The 27,119-nt window shown below is 51.9% G+C and overlaps 1 protein-coding gene across 2 annotated transcripts in view; it reads right to left on the reverse strand.

Annotated features, from left to right (window-relative positions):
- The window catches only part of ITGA11 (integrin subunit alpha 11), a 124,533-nt gene extending 98,512 nt beyond the window's left edge, over positions 1-26,021 (reverse strand). The window contains exon 1 of one of the 2 annotated variants that reach the window (XM_027123429.1): positions 25,672-26,021. In XM_027123429.1, coding sequence (XP_026979230.1) covers positions 25,672-25,723 — 52 coding nt within the window. In that variant the 5' untranslated portion in view covers positions 25,724-26,021. The remainder of the gene's footprint in view (positions 1-25,671) is intronic. The other variant, XM_027123428.1, reaches the window with a different exon arrangement.
- Positions 26,022-27,119: the final 1,098 nt, after the last annotated feature.

The following is a 27,119-nucleotide window of genomic DNA, read 5'->3' on the forward strand; positions in this document are numbered from 1 at the left end:
TGGGCAGTCAAGAAATCCAGACCCACCCGCCACTCCCAGGCCAACAAGGGGGTGAGGGCCAGTGAAGCTAAGGCCATAAATTGTGTCTTCAGGGCCTTCTCTACCATCAGTGCTTCTTGGGCAAACATGGCCAGAAGGATCCTTCCAAGACCCGTCAGATCCAATCACTCCTCAGCTCCATATGCTTCATCATTTTCCCACCAACTCACAGTCAAAGCCAAAATCCTTACCTGCAAGGCCCTGCATGATCCCACCCGGTTCCCTCTGCCCCTCATTTCCTGTCCTCCCCCTCCATCCCTCTGCTGCAGCCACTCTGTCCCCTTTGCCGTTCTTAGAATGTGTCAGACCCGTCCCCACTTAGCATCTTTGCCCTGGCTGTTCCCTCTGCCTGGAAAGCTCCTTCCTGGGTCACCGCGGGGCTCACTCTCTCAAGTCATTCGGGTCTCTGTTTCAATGCCATATTGTCCCTTAGCAGGACACCCTGTCACTCTTATCCCCCTTATTCTCCTTCATTTGCCCTCATAGCACTTATCACTAACATGTTACATATTTATCTGTTTATTGTCACGTGGCTGATATTCTATAATATTCTTATGTCTTCTAAGTGCCGAGAGACGCTGCTCACTGCTGTATCCTTACCGCCTTGAATAAAGATCTAGCTCAGAGTCAGCAGTCAATAGATACTGAATGGTTAGAGACCAGGACCCACATTTGGCTGGGACACTCTCTCCCCTCAACGAGTAACAGGGGAAAAAATATTCACTGAGCACTGATATGTTCCAGGCACTATCCTAGGTATCTCAGCAGTAATTTTATATTACTTAGTTAAATCGCACACCAACCCTGTGAAGTAGATATTATCATACCTCTGGGAGGTGAAGTAATTTGCCCCAAATCACTCAGCTGGGAGGAGGTTAGAGCAAGCCCATGATCAGGTAGCTTAGGGCACTGGGGTGATGTGCTACCCCTGGGAGAGCAGCTTTTCAGAGAAGGACCCACTGGAGGCAGGGAAAATTCTTTTCAGAGAAACGGGTCTTTCCTCTTGCCCTCAGGTCCCACACCTCCTCTGTCTTTGGGTTTGGTCGGGGGCAGTAGATGGGAGAGGAGGCCGGCAGCCCTGTGCTCCTTCCCTCCCCCAGGGGGCTTTGTCTAGGACTAGTCCTGTCTCCCCCAGTCCCCACCCCCCAACCCCCTGGACAGGATTAGTGAAATCTGGCCACAGGGAAGAGGACAAAAGCTCTCAGGGACGGGGCATTAAGTTACAAAGTGCTGGTTTCTTCCCCGAGTCGGCATTTGCTTCTGACCAAACCGAACCAACCAGAGAATGGATTTCCTAAAGGTGATGTCAAGTCTGACACCCTGACCTTGGCCCCCGACAAGATCTCTGGCCCGTTCCCCTGATGGCAGGTGGCTTTCATGCTTGGGGAATGTACTCTCCTCAGAGATTTATGAACCCCAAATACCAATAAAAGAAAACAAAGTTGTTTTTGATGGGAGTCAACAGGCCGATTGCAGAGACAGTGGGAGCCTGGTTGGGCAGCTTGCCACTTTACTGCCCTTGATACTGATGACAGAGGGGGAAAAAAAAACCACAGTTCCTGGCCTGTTCTCCTGTGGACTATGGCCAAAGTTACATCAGCTGCTGCTCCCTTTCTCAGAATCTTATCTTTTAAAAAAGCATCAGCCAGTCCCAAGAAAGCACTGAAACCACAGCATGATGTTTGAGCATCGCTTGATCTCAAACCCACCACTCCAGGCTGAGGTGGAGGCTACTGTGCTATCACCAGGCAGGGTGGTGACAGTCCCAAATGCTGAGGCACACTGGCCAACACGTGTCTGGAGCTCCTGTGGACTCAACAGCTCCACAGGGAGTGCTCGCTAGAGCTCAAGGAGACTCAGCTGAGCACCCATGATGGGCTGCTCCACCCTCGACCAGTCACACCCCACACTGCGGCCATTAGCTTCCCAAGGATCTGGGGAGAAAGTCCGAAGGCTCCATGTGGCCCCTTTTTGGCACCAGTTTCATGGAAGACAATTTTTCCACGGACGATGGGGAGGGGCTCAGGCGGTAATGCAAGCGACGGGGAGTGGCTGATGAAGCTTTGCTCACTCGCCCACCGCTCACCTCCTGCTGTGTGGTCTGCTTCCTAACAGGCTAAGGACCAGTACCGGTCCTTGGCCCGGGGGTTGGGGACCCCTGTCTTAAATGATGGACAATCAGGGAAGGGGAGGAATAATTACACAATGGGAACTCATGGTTTCTGGGGTGGTAACCCAGTCATTCCCTTCTCAAGAGCTCATGGGGAGGCCTGGACCTAGCGTGTCAGGGAGCAGAGTGGCCTAGCAGGCAGGTCATGACCTCTCCTGCCTGAGCCTTGCACCAAGAGCCTTAGAGCTGGGCTGTCCTGCCTCATCAGGACATAGGAATGGCAGACACAGGAACAACAGACATACAGACAGACCCCTAGCATCAATGCTGGGCTCAAGGGCCCTCCCGTACCTCATTTTCTCTCTGCCCCATGGCCAGGGGACGTGAACCCTGGACAATTTAACACAGGGTCAAAAATGGTGTGCAGCAAATATGTTATCAGGGAAGGGTAACTTATTAGGATTTTATTTTCAAGAGCAAACAGGGATCTTATAGATCCAATAACCTAGTGGTCTCAACACTTTGTTTTTCTGCAGTGAATCCCACCTTTTGGAAACAAAATCTATACAATGAAAAGCAGACACAGGAAGCTGAGGTTGGGGTTAAGGATGGGGGCAAGGAAACTCCCTACCTGCAGTGACAAGCCTAAGACATTTCTTTGGAACCCTAGGGTGTCCTGGAACATAGTTTGAGAACCACTTGATTGGGTTTAAGACCCTTGTGAATGAGAGAACTCAGGCTGAGAGAGGGGTGGGGATTTGTCCAAGGTCACCATGCCCATCTTTATTTACCACCACTGCCTCTATACCCCTGCTCTATAATCCTTCACTTCCATGAATGTCTATTTGGGGCTACGACGCTCCAGGTTCCATGCTGGGTAGTAGGGTCATGACTTGTGGTCTTCAGAGTCTGCAGCCACATGCGTGAGCCAACAGACATGTTTGCATGTCACCAGAACCCAAAGTGAAGCCCAGAGAAGGCTGGCCCAGGGCAGGGTGACCTGCGTTCTAATCTCAGCTTTGTCACTAAATTGGCCAAGTGTCCATGGAGAGTCACTATGGCTTTCTGGGCCTCAGTGTCCCCATCTGTCAAATGAGAGGGTTGAGCTCTCTGCTACTAAGGCCCAGCCCTGGCACATGTCAGGGAGGTTCTCTAGAGCAAACACACAGCCAGCTTCCAGCTGTTGGCACACGAGCATCTGTCTTGAGTCTCCACAAACAATTTAGAATTGGAGGCCAGGCGGTATGGAGGAATGCAAGCTCATCTTAATGTCAGTTGAAGCCAAACACACTTAGGAAGGGGAATTCTCCAGGCAAAAATGATCATATTTTGCATTCCCAATCCAAAAAGAAAACTGTCATCTAATGCTCTGTATTATCCAGGCCCCAGCTGCCTCTCCCCTTGCCTGAACCGTGGAGACCTGGCCTCAGGGCCCTACTTCCCTGGATGTGGCTTCTGGGCACACCCAGATGTCAAAGGGACGAAGGCCTTGGTGGGGGTCCAGGCAATGTGATCACCTTTCCAAGAAAGTCCAGCCTCGTCCTGGAGCTGGACTGTGCTGCTAAAGCCTCAGCGAGGAAATTCAGAGCTAGTGGGCAGGGGCACCGCAGTTCCCTTCCAGACTCGTCTTATTTCAAAAATTGAGGATGCCAGTGGTATGCACTGAATCCTTGAGTACATGGCTATATGGCCTTGGAGCGACCAAAGCTTCTCTCTCCCTGGGATCTTCTAGGCGTGGAAGCCATGATCCCTCAGGAGGGAGACATGGCTGGAGGACCACTGCCAAGGTCAAAGGCCAGAGGATGGACTCCTGACTTTAGGACAGCTGATTCTAGGACTCAGAAAGGGGGACATGGGAATACAATGCCCACCTCCTGAGAGCTAGCGCTGCTGTGATGAGTAGAACTAGGTTGGGCACCAGGAGACCTGGGTCCTCCCCTGGGTTCTGTCACTGGCTGGCTGAACCTTGAACAAGTTACTTCGCCCCACGCCTTAGTCTCCAATATAGAAAAGGAGGAAGCTAGACCAGGTGGTCTGAAAACCTTAACAGTCAGGATGTTCTAAGTCTGTGTCACCCTTCTCCTCTGGATTCATTTCCAAATTCATCTCCCTTCGGAGGGGAGGAGTAGGCAGTTGAGCACTGGGACACCCCAAGGGGGCAAGCAGATGGCCATTGCCCCTGCAGGTCTCTATCAGGTTGGCTGTCAGGAGCGGGGCCATTCCCTCCCTCCTCTCTAGCACTTGGGTCCAACACAAGTGCCCCTCAGCTTCAAGCCACTTATGAAAGTGAGCTGTAACACCCTCCCGGCTGCCCCCCAGTGGCTTAGCCCTGAGCTGCCACTGCCCTGCTGCTAGAACTGGGGGCCATGATCGGGTGGGGGCTGGTCTGGTGATATCAAGCCAGTTCTTACCACCAGGCCCTGCTGCCCCCCTGGTGCTTTAGAGCAAACCTGCCCACACTTGGGTCTCCCCAGGAGAGAGACAAATGCGTCCTCCCTACTCTTGGCAAAGACCACCCTGTTTCCTAGCTTCTCTAGCAGCTTAATCAGCATCTGACTCTTTTATACAATGACTGCCTTCTGGGTGTGGCTTCATGTCTCTCTGCTAACTGGTCGTTATCACACTGCCTTTTTCCTCAGAAGGAAACGCTATGGAGTCTACCCTGCTTCATACTCCTCCAACCGCTAATATCACCAGCACCACCGTTCTTCCTTCTCCTTCCCTCTGTTGAAGAAGCAGGAGAGAACCTGATCTCTGGATGGGGTGTCCTATCCTTGGCTCCCCTAGCTTCATGCAGGTCAGAACACGGCTCGCTGGCAGCAACTGGTGTGTGCTGTGTGTGCTGTGTGTGCATGCGCGTGCACATGTGGCCAAGGGATTAGCCAGAGAGGACAGGGTGGGGAGGGGTAATGACAGGTGGCAATGATTTCTCCCCACTGGAGTCCAGAGAGAGGGGTGGGTTTAGGGGAGGGAGGTGCCTTCAGTCTGAAGGGCCAGCTCGTTGCCCAGACTGGACAGAGAGAGAAGGCAGAGGGAACTGGAGAGTGACTTCGTGGAAAGGCGTCGTCCCTCCCCACGGAACGAGCACAGCACTTGTTTCTTAGGGGAATCTCAGGGAAGTGATCTCATCTGGGAGCCAGAGCATCCCTGGTCCACACCCACTGCTGCTTCTGGCCACGAGCGGCTCTGAGCTTGCCAGCGGCTGTGCCGTGGGTTTCTGTGGCCACATGTCCACCTTCCAGGGAAGGTGGTACTTTGGTGTCCCCTGAATGTTAAATGTGTGAAAAAGAACACATAAGAATCAGAAAGCTTCCTCGTGTGTGAGATGAGGCGGGGGACCACCGTGGCTGGAGAGTTCTGGGTCCCACTAGAGCCGAGTCTGGAGGAAGCCCTCACGTGTGCACAGAGGTGTCAGCTGGGAGAGAGCTCGCATATTCACCAGTTCATCAGGTCCCTGCAGGCGGCCTCTTAACAAGCAGTCCACACAGCAGAGGGAGTGCTGGCTGCCCCTCTCCCCTCCAAGGTTTTGCTCTCAGTTCCCTACCCCCGAATGCCTTCTCATATTGTCAGCCCCATCCTGCACCTGCCTGTCAGGGGGCCCAGGGCATGTCCCACTCACCCTTTCCATCTACGCACCCTGTGCCCTTCTCTGACTGTCCTGCCTCCTGAGCCAACCCTACCCACCTGGGGCGGAGTCCAGGGGACAGAACCATGCCATGGACTGCACCTGCATCCCCTTGGGGCCTAGAGTTACAAACACTAGGGGAAGCAATGGACAAATATGAAGTCAACACACACAAAGCGTGGGCTTGGGGCCTCTTTCCCCAATGGGAAACGGAGGCTAAGGAAGGTTACCTGCCGGGACCCAGTCTTCTAGCCGGTGGGGCACATGTAGAGTGGGGATCCAGCCCTCCCCAGTCCCTGGGCAGGGTTCTTGTTCCACTCCTTCCCTGAATCTCCCAGCGGGATTCAGCTGCCACTCTCAGAGCACCTACCAAGTGCCAGGATGGGCCAGGTGCCTTAGAAGAGTATTTCATTTAATTCTAACAAGTGATTTGGGATTTCTTCCCCATTGAACAGGTGAGGAAACTAAAGGTCCAAGACTGACTTGCCTGGGGCCCAGGTGCTGGTGCCGAGGTCTCATCCTGTCTGCTTCCCAGGCTACACATCTTTTAGTGCTTTTGAGCATCCTCATCAAAGCTGGCTGTGTCTGTGAGAGGGCAGGCAGGGCAGCTGAGAGCTCTCCTTGGTGGGGTCAGATAAGACCCCCTACTCACACCTGAAAATGACACCCTTCCAGCTGGACCAGTGATAGCCCTCTCTGAGAAGCTTTCATTTGAGTTGAAGCATTGAAGACCCTATGCTAACCTTACATTTGGTGCCAAAAGGGAGGCTACTTTAACCAAGCTGAGGGGGTTCTGTCCCTCCTCACCTCTGCTCCCTGCACAGTGTCTGGAATACAACAGGCTCTCAACAAAGTGGACAGAACAAATTCATGAACGAACAAGTGAATGAATGACCATGGCCAAGCTTATCAAATTAACTCAATATTCATCTGAGTAGAACATGAGCAGATGGGACACAGGGCAGCCCTCCCTTTACCCTCGGCCCTCTGTCAATTCACCTTCTGCACCCCAGCCAGGCTCCATGGTGCCCTCATGATACATGCTGGGTGCTGACAGTCCCACCCTCTTCCCTGGCCTGCCAACCTCTCTCCCCTACTTCAGTAACCTTGTCTCATCAAAAACCGGTTCTGGTGTCCTATTTTGCGCTAGATAAACACATGCTTGCTGATGTGTGACTTATCACGACATGCTTCAACTCTCCAAAGCATGTGCAGCCCTACAGAAGGAAGAATTCTCTAAATCAGAAACCATCAGACACAGGCTGGGCAGCCTCCTGCAGTGGAGAGGGCCCCATCTCTAAGATCTGTGGTGGAGACCAAACGCTTGCAGGGGCAGGTGGATGTGGACTGAAATAGAGACACTGCGTAAGCATCCAGAGGTGGGGGATGGAAAGACAGCAAGTGCTGGTGAGAGCAAAGATCTGCCCTTTTTATTATTTTTTAAAGAAATCAGGAGTTTGCCAATATGCTGTTTAAGCAGATGTCAGGTTCGTGGAAAACAGGCCTAAAAATTGAAAAGGGAAACACCAGGCTGAAATTTACTGTAATTAACATTATTTTCACTCCCAGCCTTGGACAGCCATCCCAGGGATCACCTCCCTCAGGAATAACGCGTGGATCACCTCCGTCAGGAACAAGACGGATGTCTTGGTGATGAAAGCCAGTGTATTTTCTGCCTTACATCATTTTTCTTTCTCTCTAGGTAGAGACATTGATCAAAATGGGGCTCTTTCTTTAAGCTTTCAGGAGCTACCATGATGGATTTTAAAACACACCAACAGTGATATTATGAATCTGTGTTGTAAGTTCATTTAAAGTGCAATGAAGGCTTGATTAACACACACACACACACACACCCCAAGCTGCGTGGAAAAACTGGAGTCAAGAGATGTGACCCCAGCATCCACTTTAGGATCCGGCTGAGTATTTGGGGCCTTGGGCTGCTGCCTTCCTCCACTCACCTCAAAGTGGCCCAGGCTCCCAAGAACCTCCAGTCATACCCCAGCCCAGTCTTGCCTTCTGAGTCCCACAGTCAACGTCCAGCTGCCCACAGAACATTTTCACTTGGATGTCTGCTAGCATCCCTCACTTCACATGACCAAAGAGGTGCCCTAGATTTTCCCTTCCACACTGGTTTTTCCCCAAAGTCTCCCCATCGATGCACTTGGCAGTACCACCCTGATTGCTCAAGTCAGAAGCTTGGAGGTCCTTCCTCAGGATTTTCTGTCACTTCCCATCAGCAAACCGTGCAGGTTCTACCCTCTCCATCCCTCTCAAGTGCGTCCACTCTTCTCTCTTTCCTCTGACATCACCCAGCCCAAGTCATTCTCATCCTTTTCTGCCTGGACTTTGGCAAGAGCCTTCTAACTGGTCCCTCAATTCTAATTTTGCTCAGCTGCAAGCTATGCTCTTCACAGCAGCCACAGTGGTCTTTTAAAAATGCCAATCAGATCCTGGAACTTTCCTGCTTCAAACCCTCCAGGTTCCTCGCATTGTATGTAGGGTAGATTCCAGACCCTTCCTCAGGGCCCACCAGGCCCTGCAGGACCAGTCTGCTCCTGTGCCATGAACTTCACCACTTCCTGCTTCCAGCCACACTGCCTTCCTCTTTGCTCCTCAAACCAAGCTCTTTCCACCTCAAGGTCTTTCCCTTTGTGTGGAACAGTCTCCCCCCAATCTTTGCTTAGGCAGCTCCTTCTCCACCTCCAGTTTTAATGTCACAGCCTGGGAGAAATCTTCCCTGACCATGCTATGGAGAATCCATTCCTCTCCCTCAAAGCAGCTTCTTTGTTTCTTTTATTATGTAAACATAGTAACAGATGGCTACAAGAGCTATTTGCTTATTCTCCCCCTAGAGTTTAAGTTCTACAAGGGAAGGAACGAGTGGTGTGCTGGTCCCTGCTCACAAGAGACAATTGTGTGCAATCTTCCCGTTCAGTGATGCCTGTTGGTCACTTAAAGCTGACCAAGGTGGGAGGATTTACACCACAGTAACTGGCCAATGGCTACAAAGAAGGACTCTCTCCAAGAGCCAGAATCGGTTGTTAACCATTTACCAGCACTACACTGGAAGGGACTGTATCTTTATCCTCGGGATCTAGAACAATGCCTAGCACACGAAAGAGGCTCAATATGCACCTCCTGACATATAAGACAATATGAGACCAAAAAGAGAGAGAAAGAATAGAAATATTCAGGCCTCCAAGAACCTCACTAACCTCACACACTAACCTGCTAACAAGGAGTAGACAGGGAATGTGATACTCAGAGCCTCAGGGAGGGAGGGAACTCAGAGCACTGAATTTGGCTTCAGAAGCCCTAGTTTTAATCCCAGCACAGCTTCTAACTTGTTTTACGACTTTGGGCCAATTTCTTCTTCTTTCTGGCCCTCAGTTTCTTTATCTGTAAAAGGCACACACTGGACTAGATGCTGTATCTCTAAGTCCCTGTGTTGGATTTAATGAAGCCCATTTATGTACTCGGTTACCAATTTCTGTACCACCCACTCCCAGGTCACTGCACTTCACTACACAACTGTAGAGGGGGCTGTTTACATTGTAGTTGACTGAGTTCTGAAGTGCACAGCCTGCACAGCTGTACGTGGCGGCCCTGCCCACTCTGTTCCTGGCCATTGGCCATTTCTAGGGGAGACGAATTAGACAGTGAGTCCCTCCCTTTCCTGACATACTAACCAGCTCAAAGAGCTCAGACAGTTTGGTTTTGGTTTTCCACCTCCTAAGATTGTCTCCTGCTTGTCATGAGTGTGTGGATCAAGAGCCTTGGGCATCTGGGGTTAGCCCCAGCCCAGGGGGTGTTTGGACAAAGTAAGAAAAGGACAAAGCTCAGGATATGCAATTTGTGGCAAGGCTTTCCCTTGAAGAAGAGGAAGTAGGGCAGCGAGGACCCAGAGAACTGCTGGGCCTGTCTGTCCCTGGTCTTTGAATGCAAACTAAAAAAAGGAATTGCGAGGGCCCGCCCTACAGTGGATACACCCTACCCATTTGAAAAGTTCTCCCTCTGCACAGAGCTCAACATAGATCCACCAGAACGCAAGCCAAGCTGGATGCTATTGGCTAGGCTTGGTGGGGATGGAGGATGCTGGGGAGTGGAAGTGCTCTGGTTCTCTGAGGGTTATGCAGAACCCTTTGGTTTTTGGTATATGTCAGTTACTCATGCTTTCAAAACTATCCCAAATGTTCACTCCTACTTTTAGGTCCTTAGGAGAGTTAAGGGCTCATGATTCCCTCTGCCTTTGCTAGAAGACAAAGTCCTGCCTTGTGAGGTGGTGAGCCAACTGTCACTGGAGGGATGCAAGCCAAGGAGAGCTATTTATCTGGGATGTTCAGGTTCCACGTTCCCCCCCAGGCAGACACGACGCTGAGGCCTCTCAAGAGGCCTCTGAAGCCCAGGAATCCTCATGAACCTGCGGATGATGAAGGGCCACCCATGCTCTAGATGAAGTTGTTTTAAAATAGAATTCCTGTGTAAACTGGTGCAGTCACTATGGAAAACAGTGTGGAGGTTCCTCAAAAAACTAAAAATAGAGTTGCCATATGACCCAGCAATCCCACTCCTGGGCATATATCCAGACAAAACTATAATTCAAAAAGATACACGCACCCCTATGTTCACAGGAGCACTATTTACAATAACCAAGACATGAAAGCAGCCTAAGTGTCCATCGACAGATGAACGGATAAAGAAGATGTGGTACATATACACAATGGAATACTACTCAGCCATAAAAAAGAATGAAATAATGCCATTTGCAGCAACATGGATGGACCTAGAGATTATCATACTAAGTGAAATAAGTCAGACAGAGAAAGACAAATATCTGATATCACTTATATGTGGAATCTAAAATATGACACAAATGAACTTATCTACGAAACAGAAACAGACTCACAGACATAGAGAACAGACTTATGGTCGTCAAGGCGGAGAGGGGGTTGGGGGAGTGATGGATCGGGAGTTTAGAATTAGCAGATGCAAACTATTATATATAGAATGGATAAACAACAAGGTCCTACTGTATAGCACAGGGAATTATATTCAATATCCTGTGACAAACCATAATAGAAAAGAATATGAAAAAGAATGTATACCTATGTGTAACTGAATCACTTTGCTGTACAGCAGAAATTAACACAACACTGCAAATCAACTATGCTTCAATAAAATAAATTTAAAATAAAATAAAATAGAACTCCTGTTGTCAACTTCTTTCTTGTGTTACACGTGGCTTTATACCCAGAGTCAAGGTTCTGGCTCAGGAAATGTTCACAGAAGCATGGAAGCACAGCCGCTGAAGACCTTTTAGAAACATGAAGGCCAAATATTTATTTTAGAAGGGACTTAATGGACATCTCAAGAGGGCACATGGCTCACTTAAGTTTAGAACTGGAGCCTGAACTTGACCCAGAGGTCCTCATCCACAGTCTAGGGCTTTTTCATTACCCTAGGCTTGGAGGGTCCAGTTAGTGAGAGAGGTAATCCAGTCCCAGGCTTTGGTTTCCACTTCTGCTCCATTCAGGGTTGGCCCAGATTGGTCCACCTGGGCTAAGCCATGGCTGATTTCAAACAGCCTTTCCTATAACATCAGGAAGAGGCAGGGTAGGTCTAATATTCAGTTAGCCACGAACTCCTCCGTGTGAATTAGTCTGCAGCTGCTTTACTGCCCAGCAGGCTGAGCGGAGTCAAGGTTTAAAGAAGAGGGGCGCGGGCTGGCATGAACTGCCTGAGGCAGTGTCAAGACCCTAAGAGTTGGAGGTAGGGCAGGATGGTGGGACGCTATACAGGGGAGGAGAAGGTAAGAGGTAAGGTAGTGAACAGTGCCCACTGCCCGAGGGACGGGCAGCCTTGTGGAGAGGGAGGGTGGAGCTGATAAGATGATAGCTGATGAAATGCAGCTGATGTGATAGAGAAGCTCACAGAAATATGATCATCACTTTGACAGAGATCCAGGAGGGCTTCTTGGAAGAGGAGGCCTTTCTGGAGCTGCTAGGGCCCAGAGAAAGCAGCAACCTCCTCTCCACTTTAACCTACATCCTCTAAGGACACTTGTTACTGAGAGGATTGGGGGTTTCCTCTTCTTTCATGGAGACAACAGACTTATTTGGATTGCCCTCCCCAGTGGTTCCTTGCTCTCCCCCTAACACATCCCTCCCTGCCCCCTTCCCAACTCCAGGCCAGTACAATGCTCAGCAAAGCTTTGATCTGGGGCTTTTGGCCTCTGCTTCCACATAAAAGCTCCCTCCGCCCTCATGAGTGGGGCACCCTGGGCAGACCCCTCTTCCCTGGCCCGTCTCCATCAGCAGTGGGCACCAGTCCAGTGGGGCCACTGCCAAGCCAAACAGCACTGCAGAAACACTAAGGGACCTGGCTACCAGGTGGTGTGAAAGTGCCCTCCTGGGCCTCACCCTGGGGTGGGCTGAGCACGACAGAAAATGGCCACACCTGCCAACTTCTCTGGACTCTTCCCGGTGTGCGCCAAGGGGATACTAGCCCTGGAGGGGGCCTTGACTAAACCTCCAAGAAGACAGAGCCAGGGCAGCTGAGAAATCATGCCACAGATGAAAGGAGTCTAGGTGTGTCTCGTCAAAACGTCCCCCAGGCAAACCTGAGCCCCGTCGCACTTCAGTTCTGGATGAGTAGGGACTAGGGGTCACCTGTCCTTGCTGAGGGCCGCACAGGGTGACCTAGTGTCTCCTAGGGCATAGTGGGTGAGAAGAGTTTACGTGGGACAAGGGTGAACATTAAAACTTGACAACTCACGTTTAATGGATATTAAAAAATTACAAGCAAATCAAAACTTAGGTTTCACAGCAATTATTGCTTATGATGAAGGTAAGTGAAAAGACTGAGTTGATTTAAAGTCAGTTGAATGAAAATTATTAAGTGAAAGTACTCCAGATGTTACACAGATATGGCCAGAGCTGTGTGAGCAGTACAGGGAAAGCAGGAAAGAAGATGGGCTTTGGAGATGATCAAACCTGAATTTGGAGTCTGGATCTCATTTTTATCGGCAGCTGCAAGACCTCAGTCAAGTCACGTGACCTCTGGGAATTGCAGTTTCTGGAGTCAGACCCTCTGGGTTCCAATCCCAGGCTGTGACTTTATGACCCTGGTGACCTTGGGTAAGTTACTTAACGACATGCATCCGTTTCCTCATCTCTAAAATGGAGGAGATAACAGCACCCCTCTTTTAGGATTATTGAGAAGACGAGTGCTCAGAACAAAGTCTGGGGCTTCCCTGGTGGTGCAGTGGTTAAGAAACTGCCTGCCAATGCAGGGGTACACGGGTTCCAGCCCTGGTCCGGGAAGATCCCACATGCCGCGGAGCAACTAAGTCTGTATGCCACAACTACTGAGCCTGTGCTCTAGAGCCCGTGAGCCACAATTACTGAGCCCACGTGCCACAACTACTGAAGCCCGCGCGCCTAGAGCCTGTGCTCCGCAACAAAGAGAAGCCACCGCAATGAGAAGCCCGCTCACTGCAACTAGAGAAAGCCCGCACACAGCAACGAAGACCCAATGCAGCCAAAAATAAATAGATAAATAAATTTATTAAAAAAAAAAGAACAAAGCCTGATTCATGGAAGCCCCCAATGACTGTTAGCAAGTAGTACACGTTTATTGAGCACGTCATCCCTGCCAGACATGTTGTTTGGTAATCAGTATTATTTCTATTTATTCATACTAATCCTACAAGGTAGGCGTTATAATTCCCATTATACATTCTAAAGAGAGGATGTGAGCTGCCCAAGGTCACACACTTAGTAAGTGCCAGGGCCGGTATTCAAACCTCAAGTCAGTGGTTACATGCCCCAAATATGAACCTCACTGGGCTCAGACTCAGTCTCCCCACATGTACAATGGGTTTATTGTCATCTCCCCAGTCACCAGGGCAGAATCTGGTCTGGTGGTTCCCAGGGATTGGACCATAACTTGGTCCACTATTGGGGTCTACTGTTCAGCCCCTGCCATCTTCTCTGGGCACTCCCAGCTCCTTCTGGGGTACCGGAGGACACATCCTCATTCTGCAGTCCATGGAGGATGTCTGAATCACTACCCTTCTGTGGGAAACAAGGCATTTTAAACTTCTGCTCCACCCCGCTGTTCCCTGGGAAGTCCATTACATACCTAGGTTTTTTCTGTGTCAAAACAAGGTCTGTCCCATGTCTCCTTGTGTCCTCTCTGAGTCACAGTAAATAACACTGAACAGCATGGGGCCAGCTGGGCTGGCCTGGGCTGCCTGCTCTGAACACTTTGCCCCTTTCAAGGCCCTTCTCCCTTCAAGATCCCCTCCTCCGCCTCAGCAGCCCGCCAGCAACTACCACCACACTCTTGTCTGGAAAGAAAGGCTTTACTAACCAATGGCCCGTGAAGTGTCAGGACTGAACGCCTAGGGGACTGGTATCCTAAGAAAGGTGACTGGGGAGAGGGTGATACTTATCTCAAAGGGGATTAACTAATGGGATTTCAGGCTGCTGCAGGCTGCGCGGAGGTCTTCACTGATTCATTCATTCCACGACTACTTATTACTTGCCTCCTCTGGCTGGGCACTGCTCTGGACCCTGGGATACACACGTAAAACAACATATAGAAATTCTTGCTCTCATGATGACACTCCGTTGGAGGAGACAGACAATAAACAAGGTTAATAAAGAAAATTGGTAATAATGCTCGCTAGTGACAAATACCCCAGCGGGACTAAAGCAGGCACGGGGGTTTATATAAGGGGGTGCATGCAGGGGAGGCTGACATTTTAGTTAGGGGTGTAGGAAAGGCCTCCATGAGAGGCGGGTGTTGGAGTTAAGACCTGAAGGAAGCGAGAGAGGCTCTTTGGTGAAGAGCATCCAGGCAGAAGGAATAGCAAGTGCGAAGCCCAAGGCGCCAGGTATGTTTGAAGAACATTCCAGAAATTGTGTGGGTGGAGCCGAAGCAGCAAGTGGGGGAGGAGTAGAGGATGAGGTGGAAAAGGCAGGGGAGTCAGATCACACAAGCCTCTCACCCAGAGAAGAAGGGGAGCCCCGGAGAGTTCGTGGCAGAGGGATAGGACATGATCCCATCCACATTCAAGCAGCATCCCTCTGGCTACTGGGTGCAGGAGCTCAAGGGACAGGGCGGATGCAGGGAGACCAGTTGGTTGCCACAAGCCACGGGAGCCTTTCTGGGCACCCCCAGAGCAGCCCCCAGACCCCTGCCTGTCTCCTGGTCCTAGTCCTCCGGGCTGAGCAGAGGTGGGAAGACGGATGGCAGACCAGAGCTTTCACAGCAAGGATCATGGGGACCAGTGCGACTTACAGACTGGGGGTGGGGGGAGGGGCTAGTTTTAAGATGTGCTCAAATGCAGAGATGCACACGGAAGAGAGAGGGACGAGCAGGGACCATCTCGGTGGCCATTTTGACATATTCCGGACAACCGGAGGGGCCTCTTGGCAAGCCGGCCAGCATGTCTGCCCCTGGCTGGCCTCGCCGTCATTAGCAAGCACATTCCACAGTTGATGTTTGGCTTGTGGTCTGGCCTGGCCTTCTCGTTGGTTTCTTCTGCTCTGAAAGGCTTTTAAAATCAGAATCTGGGTTCTCTTTAAGTTTGGGGCATGAATCACTGCTTCTGGGCCTGGAAAGGGGATAGAGGGACAGGAGGGCCCATGCCACGGGTTCTCCCTCTCTCTCAGGCCTGCGTGCCACTAAGCATGTATACGTGACAGGCTCCCAGTCAAAACATTCCAAGTCAGGCTCGCTTCCAAGCTCCCAGCCAACATTTCCACCTGCCCAAGAGCCCCGCAAAGTCGACATGTCCAGGATCCACTCAACTTCCTGGTCCTTAACACCCCGCCTCCTCCATATTCTCTCCTTTTCCTTCCCTGACCAAGGATGTTCCGTTCTGCCCCTCACAGGTTCCCTCTTCCTCTCTCCTCTCACCACCTTTACATCAGGCTCTGGCATCCTCCTGCCTGGGTTGCTGCAGTAGCCATCTGAGCAATCCACTTGCTTCTAGTTGTTGTCCTGTCACATTCAACCTACACCCATATGCCCCCCCGCCCCGCCAAGGAGCTTCTCAAAACATACATTAGAACATGCTCTACCCTCCCTCAAAAACCTTCAGTGGCTCCCATCTGCTATATCCAAATGCCTTAGTTGGCATTCGGTCCTCTCTCGGTGGCCTCAGCCCATGTTCCATTCTTGCAGTTCTGCACATACTCCAGCATCCTGCCAACCAAACATCAGGCTGTTCCCCAGATATATTCTCTGCTCTTCTTGCAGTTACAAATCATCTCTTTTTCACCTCTCAAATTCCAGAGTCTTTTATCTGTAGCTCTCTTACAGCTTTTATTACTTCCTCCCTTGTATTAGTTATTTTTTTTTTTTTTTTGGCTGCATTGGGTCTTCGTTGCTGCGCGTGGGCTTTCTCTAGCTGTGGTGAGCGGGGGCTATTCTTCGTTGCGGTGTGCGGGCTTCTCATTGCGGTGGCTTCTCTTGTTGCGGAGCACAGGCTCTAGGTGCACGGGCTTCAGTAGGTGTGGCACGTGGGCTCAGTAGTTGTGGCTCACGGGCTCTAGAGCGCAGGCTCAGTAGTTGTGGCACACGGGCTTAGCTGCTCCGCGGCATGTGGGATCTTCCCGGCCCAGGGCTCGAACCCGTGTCCCCTGCATTGGCAGGCGGATTCTCAACCACTGCGCCACCAGGGAAGCCCTGTATTAGTTATTTATCCAAAGATCTCTCTCCTACTAGACCATAAACTCTTTGAAGGACAGGACTTATCTCTTAACTTTTATCCCTCAGAGCCCCTAGCACAGCACCTAATACAGGCCACCGTGTTGGGACCTCTTGGCGGTGCATCTGCAAAGAAACATAAGACATCTATCTTGCCCTTAGATATCTTTCTGTTGACTTAGACAGTTCTTACATTCATTCAACACATATTATTTGAGCAGTACTACGTCTGGCACTGTGGGAGAGCTGGCAATACAGAGACTGATAGGAGATGTGGTCCCTGCTCCAGTCCAGTGGGCAAAGCTGTCCAGGCTATTATAATACTGTGTTGTGTATGGGGTATAACACTGTAAGAAGTATAGAGATTTTGAGATCACAAAAGTAACTGATCCAAGGTCTGACTGAGTCAGGTGAGGCTTTCAGGAGGAAGACCTGAAGAATAAGTGAGAGACAGCCAGGAGAAAGGAGGGGGTCGAATGGGATATAGGGAACAATGTGAGTGAAGGACAGAGACAGCTGGTGCGTTTGAGACACTAAGAAGCTCAGTTTAGTGGAGCTGCCATAGGGGTGTAGACGTGCCCATGCACATGGTGCTGCTAGAGGGGAGTCCTGAGTGCAGGCTATTCAGGGTCTGGTGAGCTCTATTAAAGAGGCTGGACTCAACCTAAGGCAATAGGGAGCCACTGAGGGTTTTAAGCAGGGGAAGTGACTACACACTCAGTTTGTGTTTTAGCCTCACTTTGTCTGCTACAGAGGAAGGTCTGGGTGGATGGGGGCAGGAGGGAGTTTGGGCCTCAGGCTGGTCCCAGGGGCTTCCTGCTCTGCCTCCCCCAGGCAAGCCTGTCCTCTTTTTCCTGATGGAGCATCCCTTCCCCACCCGACCTGGGCTTCTCTTTGACAGTCCCCGTCCTGAGTCAGGTGCTTCCTTCACCTGAACACTCACAACAGCTTCAGTGGGGCCCAGAATCGCAGGGTTGGAATGACCCTGATCGGCTCTGTTTAACCCTGCTGGACACCTCCTGCCGTGCCAGTCCATCTGTCTGTGAGAAGTTCTGACCAGGATCCTCAGCTAAACTGGTGTCCCCATAGCCCCTCTCTGGCTTTCCTCTGCCCCACTTGGGGCCACGCAGTGATCAACAGCTTATGGCCTTGTGGGGGACACAGACAAGGCCACTAAATTAATAACCCTCCAAATACCAACTCCCATCTCACATTCCCCCTTGTGCCTCGGCCTCTCAAACTCTGATTCCACGCTGTGTCTCCAGCCCAGCCTGGCTATGAATCCTGTGAAACTGCAGGCGGGAGAGGTGGGCTGGAAACCTGGGAAGCAGGACAAGTGGTTACATCTTGGTTTCACCACTGACTGTTTGCGATCCTGAGAAAGTCATTTCCCTTCCCTGGACGGTGTTTTCTCTTCTGCTTGACTGGGGATTGGGTTTAGATGACACCGGTGAGTCTCAGCCTTGGCTGCCCATTAGAATTACTGGGGAGCTTTAAAAAATGCCAAGGCTGGGCTTCCCTGGTGGCGCAGTGGTTGAGAGTCCGCCTGCCGATGCAGGGGACACGGGTTCGTGCCCCGGTCCGGGAAGATCCCACATGCCGCGGAGCGGCTGGGCCCGTGAGCCATGGCCGCTGAGCCTGCGCGTCCGGAGCCTGTGCTCCACAACGGGAGAGGCCACAGCAGTGAGAGGTCTGCGTACCATAAAAAAAAAAAAAAAAAAAAAAGCCAAGGCCAGGCCCCATCATGGAGAGTGATGGTGTGCTCTGGTGGGGTCAGTGAAAAGTTTTGTTTTACACCATAATCCTCTTGTTCACCCATGAATGAGGACCACTGGACTTGCTGACTGTCTGCAGACCAGGAGGGGAGGCTGAAGTGGGCAGGTAAAGAACCCGAGGAGTGACCTCCTATTTAGAAGGATTCGCCCAGCAGGACCACGGCAGCACCAATACCCGTGGCTGTGGCAAGGCCAGCATTTCAAGTTCTGGCTTCTTGCTTTCGCCAAGAGGGCTATTCCAGAGCCCAGCATCAAATGCTTGAAGGTCGCCCCCAAAGGTTCTCAAAGGGGTCTTGAGGCAGTAACTGGAGACAGAAGCATCTTCTGAATTCCATGGCTTAAAAATCATTCCACAGCCCTGGCTGTGTGCCTTCAGAACTGCTCTATGGGCACCCCTGCATCTACGGACACAAGCACTTTGCATGGGCCCTGCAGCCCATGTGTGATCTGTGCCTTCCTGCCCTCACAGAGGCTGAGCCTTATCTGATTTGGAATTTCCAGAACCTGGAGATGCCTGAGATTTAGTGGGTGCTCAGTACATACTGGCCAAATGGACGAGCCACACAGTTTCTTCATGTGTCAAGAGGGATCCTGGCGCCTTCCTTGCCAACTCACAAGCCTGCAGGGAGAACTCTGTGAGCAGTTGCTCAGCCCCACACTCAGAAGAGCCCCCGCTTGGTTTAATGCTCTGCCGTGGCCACCTTGAAATTCTTAATAGTCTTTAAACAAGGAGCCCTGTATTTTCATTTCACACTGGGCCCCACAGATTATGTAGCTGATCCTGCATATGTGGTAAGTGGTGGGAATAAACTCAGAGAAGAGCTCTGTCTACATACTATTTATGGGACCTTATGGTTGCCACCAGTCACCAAATATGAGAGGCTATGAGCTCCAGGAAAAGAGCAATTCCAGTAGAAGGAGAGGAGATGGACCTCACTTTGTGGTCTTCTTCCCGGCAGTAGGAGGAAGCAGTAGTCTGAGGGCCTGGGGATGGACGAGACAGAAAGGACAGGCGGTGGAGACTGCAGACACCCCCAGTGATCTACAGAGAATGATTTCAATGATCTTGTCCTACCTGCCTGCCACAGATGTAGAAAACCTACCATTAGAACTTCATTCCTTTGGCCGAAGCACTGCTTGCTCCTTAAGTTCCTCTGATGAGTGTAGCAAACTAGGTTTCTAATCTCATCTTTGGCCGGAAGATCTGTCCCTGAATTCCTATGTGATCTTGGGGAAATCACAGGAAATCATTTCACTTTGAAAAGCCTCAGTTTCCCCCTCTATCTAATGGACCTACCAGCCTCGACAGGACCTCTGACCTCACCTGGCCTATTGTGACTGACAGAACAAATACCCGGGAGCGCTCTTTGCAGACTGTTGGGAGCTGCATCCACTTACTCGTTTCATGGTTTTTCCATGGCCTTCTTGAGGCCCAGTCTGCAAAGAAACAGGTCCTGGAAATCTGCAGGGTCAGGATTCCTGTAGCCTGGCCCAGCTGGGTGATGCCGCTGGGGGAAGAAAGCTGTCAGCCCCAGCTACGGAGGCAGGAGCCCCTTCTCTGTGTCATCCTGTTTGGAATCCTGGAGCACACTGCTATAGCAACTTGCCTAACTCACCCCACATGCCACGTGGAAAAACCTCTGCCCGCTTTAGGGCAGCATCACCCAAGCCACAGACTGGCTTCTTCTATGTTACAGGATGCCGCCCATCATCACAAGGGCCCAGGTAGAACCCATCTGATCGGCGATGGAGTAGTGGGGTAAGGGGCCGAACCAGGCCAGGCAGGTCCCTTGCCTCAACTTTTTGGTCTCACCTATTTCAGGTCCTGGCACCTGAAATTCCGTCATTAGCCCCTCAATCCTTTGGCTCAAGGCACAGCCCAGTTAAAATGCAAATCACTTTGAAGGACACACGAAGCTGTCATCACTCATTAGTGCTGTGCAGCATGAATTAACTCGTTAGGCCTGGAGCTCAGAGCAGGTTTTGATTAGGGGAAGCAGAGGCAGGGAAGGGAGGAGAGCAATGCCCAGCCTAGACCCTGAGGAGGTTGGAGAGACAGTCAGAGTGGCCCAGAATATTGGGACTTGGGGGCAGATGGTAGAGCCCCACTCGGCCCCGAGCAGGGAGGCAAGTGAGGGAGAGAGGCTCCCGTATTAAAAGGCAGGGCGCGAGGACCACTTCTCACCAAGCCAGCACCTTGAGTGGGAAATCGCTGTCTAGCTGAGTCTGAAGGAGAGAGCTGCTTCTCCTGGACCCGTGCCCACGTGAGGATGGCCATTTGCGTACAGATCTCATTTTCCCTGAAGACAGTATCTTCCAGCAAGGGCATCTTATTCATCTTTCTGTGCCCTCCTGAAGAGACATTATGCGTGGATTAAGGGCAAACACCAAACATCGCCTCTTACTCAGTCAGCATGACCCTGGATGAACCATTTAACTTCTCACGTGTAACCTGGTGATTGCTGTAGTGACTTCCATAGCGAGGCCTAGCTGAGATGTGAGAAAATGCTTGACGCAGTGCCTGCTATCAGGCACTGAGGGCTTACTGGGTGCCAGATGCTGTTCCAAACACTTGATATGAGTGAACCACGTAGAGATCATCTAAAGCGCACATCGGCCTGTGAAGTCGTTATTCTACCCATTTTACAGATGAGGAGATGAGGCCCAGAGGGACTTATCCAGGGTCACCCAAGCAGAAAGGATTTGAATCCAGTTGGGCTCCCAGGCCACACACGTAATGATCATCACTCCAGCTCAGTAAGCTCGAAGGTGGAGGAAGTTTGGGATAGAGGCGGTGGGGGTGGAGATGGGGGCATGTTTGACCACACTGACGTCTTCCTCCAGGAGGAATTTTATTCATCTCGTGAAGGTCATAAGTACAGAGTATGAAAACCCTTCATGGAATTTTGGGGGAGCTTATTTATTTTTGGCTTACGAGATGACTGACTCCAGTCTCCTCCCCTTCTCCCCTGGCTGGTAACCTTCTGGGCTCTCAACTAAGAATTGGTACACTCAGGATTTACATGTTGGGGGATGGGAACCCTCCTTCCTGGACCACAGCTCTCTAGAGCAAGCACTCCACACTGAGGGCGTGTGGGTGACTTTGGAGCTCAGAATCGTTTTGGGGAAATAGTTTCAAATGGCTATGAATTCCTGAGGGTAGCCCACGGTTCGGTGGTGTTGGGATAGGGGCATTAAGCTATGAGGGCCAGACGAGACACCGTTTTTGGAATGTGTTAGTGCATGTTTAAAGCTTGTTTTGTAGCTGACCCTCCCTGAGCCGGCCAGAGGCTGTCACTACCTGGGGAGGATGGTGACGGATCCTTTCTCTTTGCAACTGCAATAGAACAATGTAAGATCTGGAAGCCTGTGGTGAAACAAGAATCTCCAAAGTCAGGCATTAAGGAGAGAAAAGAGGGCTTTTTAATTCTCCAAAAACTCCCTTCTACACAGCAAGAGCCAGGCTAGGCCAGCTAAGACCATAGTTCCGTCCTAAGCAGTGAGGGGAGAGGATGGAAGGGAAGTCCCTGCTGCTGGAGGAAGCTGTCACTGCAGGAGGGGAGACAAAGAGGTTCACAGAGGGCAAAATGAAGGTGAGCTGCTGTCTGAGTTTCTCAAGGACCCACAGCCCTGTGGGTGGGCTGGGAACAATGAGGATGTCTAGCTGAGGGGATAGACATCCCATTTCTGGGGGATCCACTGAAGGGTAGAGATAGGGGCATGGTGAATAAGAAGAAAGAGGGTCGTATTCCACTTTCATCTCGTTAGGGCCCCCAGGGTCTGCCTGTGCAAGGGTCCAGAAGCTCCACGGCTGATGGTGGCTGAGAGGCTTGGCTGACAAGCTCCCAGCAGGGCGGGCACTGGGGAGGCAAAGTGACAAACTTTATCTCCTTCCCTGCTCTTCCCAAGCTGGAGAGCAGGACTTGGGTCTTTTTAGTCTTTGCACACCTGTGGTGCCCAGTACTGTGCCTTTTCCATACAAGGTTTTTCTGCTGAATAAGACCCCCACCCACAAGGACACACAAGGGAGTGGTATGGTTCTTCTCTCCAACGACACAAAACACTCATGCCAGGATCATACTGACTTCAAGACAGCCTCAATGGCAAAAACAAAAACAAAAAACCCTGAGTTCCCATTATGACCAAGATTTTGGGCCAGGCCTTTGGGAGAAGGGGTTAGGAAAGTTTAGGTTTATTTATGAGTATGAAGTATGAAGGTTACATCTCTGCATCCTTACTTAGATCCCTTACTCAATGGCCAGTAATGAGCAATGATGATGATGATGATGGAGAAGAAAGACAAACTCCTAAATGCTCAATATGTGCCTGCAATTTTCCAAGTACTTTATATACATCATAAATCTTTGGATACTCTTTAAGTTCTATTGTTATCATCCCCATTTTGCAGATGAGAAAACTGAGGCACAGAGCTGGTTGGTAACTTGCCAAGGAAACAGAGTCCCAATTAGCAGAGGCCAGACCCATCCCAGGCAGTGAAACCCCAGGGCCTTCACAACCACGCTCTGTCTGATCTCCCTATGTGTCTTTATGTCACCTGTCAGGTAACAAGTGCTCAGTAAAGACTGAGTTTTTTTTTCTGCTTCCAAACTGGGAGGATTTCACTTTTATTTTATTTTTAAAAATTTTATTGAAGTATAGTTGATTTACAATGCTGTGTTTAATTTCTGCTGTACAGCAAAGTGACTCAGTTATACATATATATATTCTTTTTCCTAATCATATGCATTACAATAGGCAAGTTCTGATCAATGGGTCTGTTCTCTCTGAACGTCAGCTATAAAAGTCTTTGGACCTGTCTACTTTTTTTCTGGCTTTCTTGATAGTTCTGCCCATCTCATCACCCTTCACAGCCTGCAGCAGAAGCTCTGGAAAGATCAAGGCTCTGAACTCATAATGGCCTTAATGAGGACTCCCCCACCAACGTGGCCTGTGACAAGTCCCTGCCCAGCCAAACTGTGCCATCACCAGTAGGCAAGCTTCCTGATAATCCTCACGTTGAATCCGTGTGATGCACAGATGAGACATCAACATCAGTCCTGCTCTGGAGCTGGGGGAATGGACCCAATGACCTCTGTGACCCTTCTAATCTCCAGAGTCACTACTCACCACAGTCATCTTGGTGGTTTTCAAATATTCATCTTTTTGTTCTTTAACTACTGTAGTTCCAGGAAATAACACTCTAATGTACAAACAGTCCCACTTTAAGGTCTAGCCACACTCTACACACTCCTTTAAGGCCCAGTCCAAATGCTATCTCCTCCTGCAGGAAGCCTTATTCAAGCGGAACTGAACTTCTCCTGTTCGAATTGCAGCCCTTAGCTTCTCTGTGCCATTCACTCCCCAGTGCTTCTGTTTAGCTTTCCCTGGTCTCACCTTGTTCTCAGCTACAGGCAGGGCCCTGACTGCATACATGCTTGGGCCCCACCCCCAGTTCCTTGCAGGCAGATGTTGTTCCAACACTGATTGATATGTTTAATGAATCCCATATTTCAAGAGCTCAGACTGACCAGACATAACTCAGGAGTGGTTTTCTCCATATGAAGGGAGCTCTGAGTCACAAATCCTGTCCCTGTCTTTCACTGCGCGCCCTTACCCCCCTCCATCCCTGCTTTATCATTATCAACCACCGATTCAGCCCTACTGTGTACCAAGCCCTGTGTTAAGAACTTTTCTTACAGGGCCAGCCTGACTTAATCATGCCAACAGCTTTATGGTCTCAGAATATCTATTTCCATTCACAGAGGAGGATACCTGTTGTAGAGATTGCATAACACGCCTACGGCTGTACGGCTAGTGGGCAGCAAAGCCAGAACGGGAAGCCAGGTCTGATTTCAAAGCTTTTGCCCCTTGAGGTCTGGACTGTCTCTAGCCCCTAAAGCAGCCGCTTCAACTCAAGTTCTGGTGGGGCCACATATCTGGGGTCACACAGGAGTGCATTCCCTTTTTCTATGGCTGGGTCTCCTAGTGATTTGAAGGCAGTTCCTAGAGTTCTCCCTCTTGCCTACATGACCTAGAGAGGGCTTCATCACCTCCTCCGGCAGCCGGTTTCTAGATATATGCTGGCCTGGTCGCAGCTCTTCCCCCACTGTCCCCAACGCTCTCTCCTCCCCAACTTAAAGCATCAATGTTTGTTTTCAGTTGTGACTCTACGATCTGAACTGAACCCCACCAGCACAGCCCCTTTCAACTACAGGCCCTCCCAGAAGCTCCACTACAGACCGACGCTGGGTGCACTTGTTTCCCGTAGTACCCCTGGACTGGGTGAGCTTGCTTGGGCTGGGGGATCTCCACCTGTGCTCTTTGAGGGCGCCTCTCCCCCTGCCACCGCATCTGACTCCTACTACTGGCCCCAGTCCAGTCCTGGAGCCCACGCAGAAGGGGAGGCTAGGCCCTTCGGCCAGTTTCCGAGGTGCTGGTCCCCGCCAGAGCACTCGGCCACGGCAAGGAGGGGTCCCGCAAGCTTTCCCGATCCGTAGAACAGCGCCTCTGGCCGCCGCCACCAAGTGGCGGGTCGCGCCGGAACTCGGAGTGTGGGGACTCCCGGGCCGGGTGCCCCAGTGAGGATAGCCCAGGGCTGGCCTCTCGCTCCGGGCCGCCCGCCCCGCCGGCCCGGGGTCGCCGCCGCGCCGCGACACCTGGAGTGCATTAGGCGGCGGCGCACGTCTCAGCGATGGCGGAATCCCCCGCATTATTGAATGAGCGCACAGTTCTGAGCGCGGGCTGGGGGGCGATGCCCCGTCCCTATCTCGAGGGTCAGGTAATGTTTTCGGGAGCCCTGGACTGCCGAGCTGCTCTCCGCAGCCTTCCGCTAGGCCCGCGACGGCTCACCAGAGCCTGGGCGCCGACCGCCTCAAGGCTGCGCTCCGTTCCGGCCCGAGGGACCCTGGGCGGCTCTTGGCTCCCGGCTCTCCCCCAGCACCCCCCCCCCTTCCCTGGGACCGCCGCAGCAGGCTCTCCACTCTTAGGGATGCTTTCTCCAGGCGCCCTGACCCCTTCCCTCGCTCAGGACGCGCGCCCTCGGCGCTCCCGGGACCGCGAGTGACCCCCGCGGCGGCGCGGAAAGCTCGGCGGGGCGCTTGGTGGTAAGCAGGGCGCCCGGCGGGGCCACCAGCCCTCGGCGCTTTTCAACTCGAGTCTCTTCAACTCCACCAAAGTCCCGGCCTCTGGCCGCCTCCGCGCGCCTCCCTCTAGCGCGGAACTTGGCGGAGTCGCTCGACTGCAGCCAGTTCCCGGGGGACCCACGTCCCCGAGAGCCGCCGAGGTCGGACCCTGGGAGCGCACCGCGACCGGCTCCTGGCAGCTGTATCCCAGGCCTCGGCGGGTCAGGGAGGGGCTCCCGGAGGCGGAGGGGTGGGGGGGGGTAATAAGGGGGCACGTACCTGGCCACAGGCTGAGGGCCCACGCCACCAGGAGGCCCCTGGTCAGGTCCATGGTCCGCGGCGCGGCGGCGGGGCGCGGTGCGGAGCAGCGGCGGGGGGCGGCGAGCCAGAGCGACAGCCTCCTCTGCGAGGCGCCCTGAGCCTGCACTGCGCGCGGCGCCCGGCTCCCTGACAGCCGCGGCTCCTTCAGAGGAAGTGGGAGGGCTCGAGCGGCGGGGAGGGGCGCCCGGACACCGCTGGGCTCTGGCTGCGGGCCAGTCGCGGCCCCTCTGCCACCTGGGCAGGCGGCGGGCTGCGGCCTCGACGCCGCTCCGGAGCTCTCCTTCTGCCTCCACCCCACCTCTGCCTTAGGAGAAAATTCCAGAGAACCGCTCCTGGGAACCACCTCACCAGTGGAGCGCCTGCCTCCACACCACCACTACCACCAAATTCAGAGTCTGTTCAGGAAGAGTGGCTTCTATTCTCATGTCCCAGAGGAAGGAGCTTCCGAGAGCTCAGAGGGGTACCTAAGGTGACTCAGGGACACGGGCCATGACTCGGGTCTCCCTTGGCCAAGGGGAGTGGATGTCCGTCCAGCTTGCATTCTGAGACAACCCCCTGCTCTCCTGCACCCTGGGGCTCGGAATGTAAAGGCCACAGTGCTTCTCCTGGCCCTGGAATAAATGCAGATCCCCCTTCCACCTCTACGCTGTCCACCCCCCACCCCTGAGGCATTCCAAAGCATGCAGGAGGACCCTGTGCCCACTGTTACCATAACAGTGAAGCTCTTCTTTGGAACCTAGCCACCTTCCTTCCCAGCGCTTCTAACCACTGACAATTAAATTCAATGCACATTTGTTGCATAAGCTTTAAATCAGGCCCTGGACCAAAACCCATGGGTGTGGAGGCTGGCCTTTCTAGCAAGGGAGACAGCTGAGGCAGAGGGTAGGATGGCCTGTGTGGTGAAAACTAGAGCAGAAGTCCCACATCACTTTCTCGGGAAAACCTTCCATGAAGCCCCCCTCCCCAGCCCTGCATCCTTAGCAGGTCAGGTGCCCAGACACAAGCTCATTCTCTCCCCCACAACTCTCATTTTTTTTCCTTGTACTTACTCAAGAAACCAGACATTAACTAGTGTAATCATTTGATTAACTTTTCTCTCCTTGCCCAGATTGAAAACACCACTGGGGTAGAAATCTCTGGCTCACACTGAGCACTTAGCCCCCAGGAACATAGTAAGTGGGTGGATGGATAGGTGGATGAGGGCAGGTGGTGTGTGGGTGCACAGAGTGGGGGAGGGATTGGAAGGTTTCCCAGAGGAGGGGACTGGGTTTTGAGAAGGCCCAGGTTCACGCAGGAATAGTAGTGGGCATTGTGCCTGGCTCCCCGATATCGCTGTCCTCTTGCTAGCTACCCTGGTTTTTATTCTGGTATCCTCACCTCTCCCATTCAGCCACAGTCTTTGGAGG

Source organism: Aethalodelphis obliquidens, unplaced genomic scaffold (assembly GCF_003676395.1).
Source record: "Aethalodelphis obliquidens isolate GAN/ISIS:26980383/991018 unplaced genomic scaffold, ASM367639v1 scaffold26, whole genome shotgun sequence".
Taxonomy (NCBI): domain Eukaryota; kingdom Metazoa; phylum Chordata; class Mammalia; order Artiodactyla; family Delphinidae; genus Aethalodelphis; species Aethalodelphis obliquidens.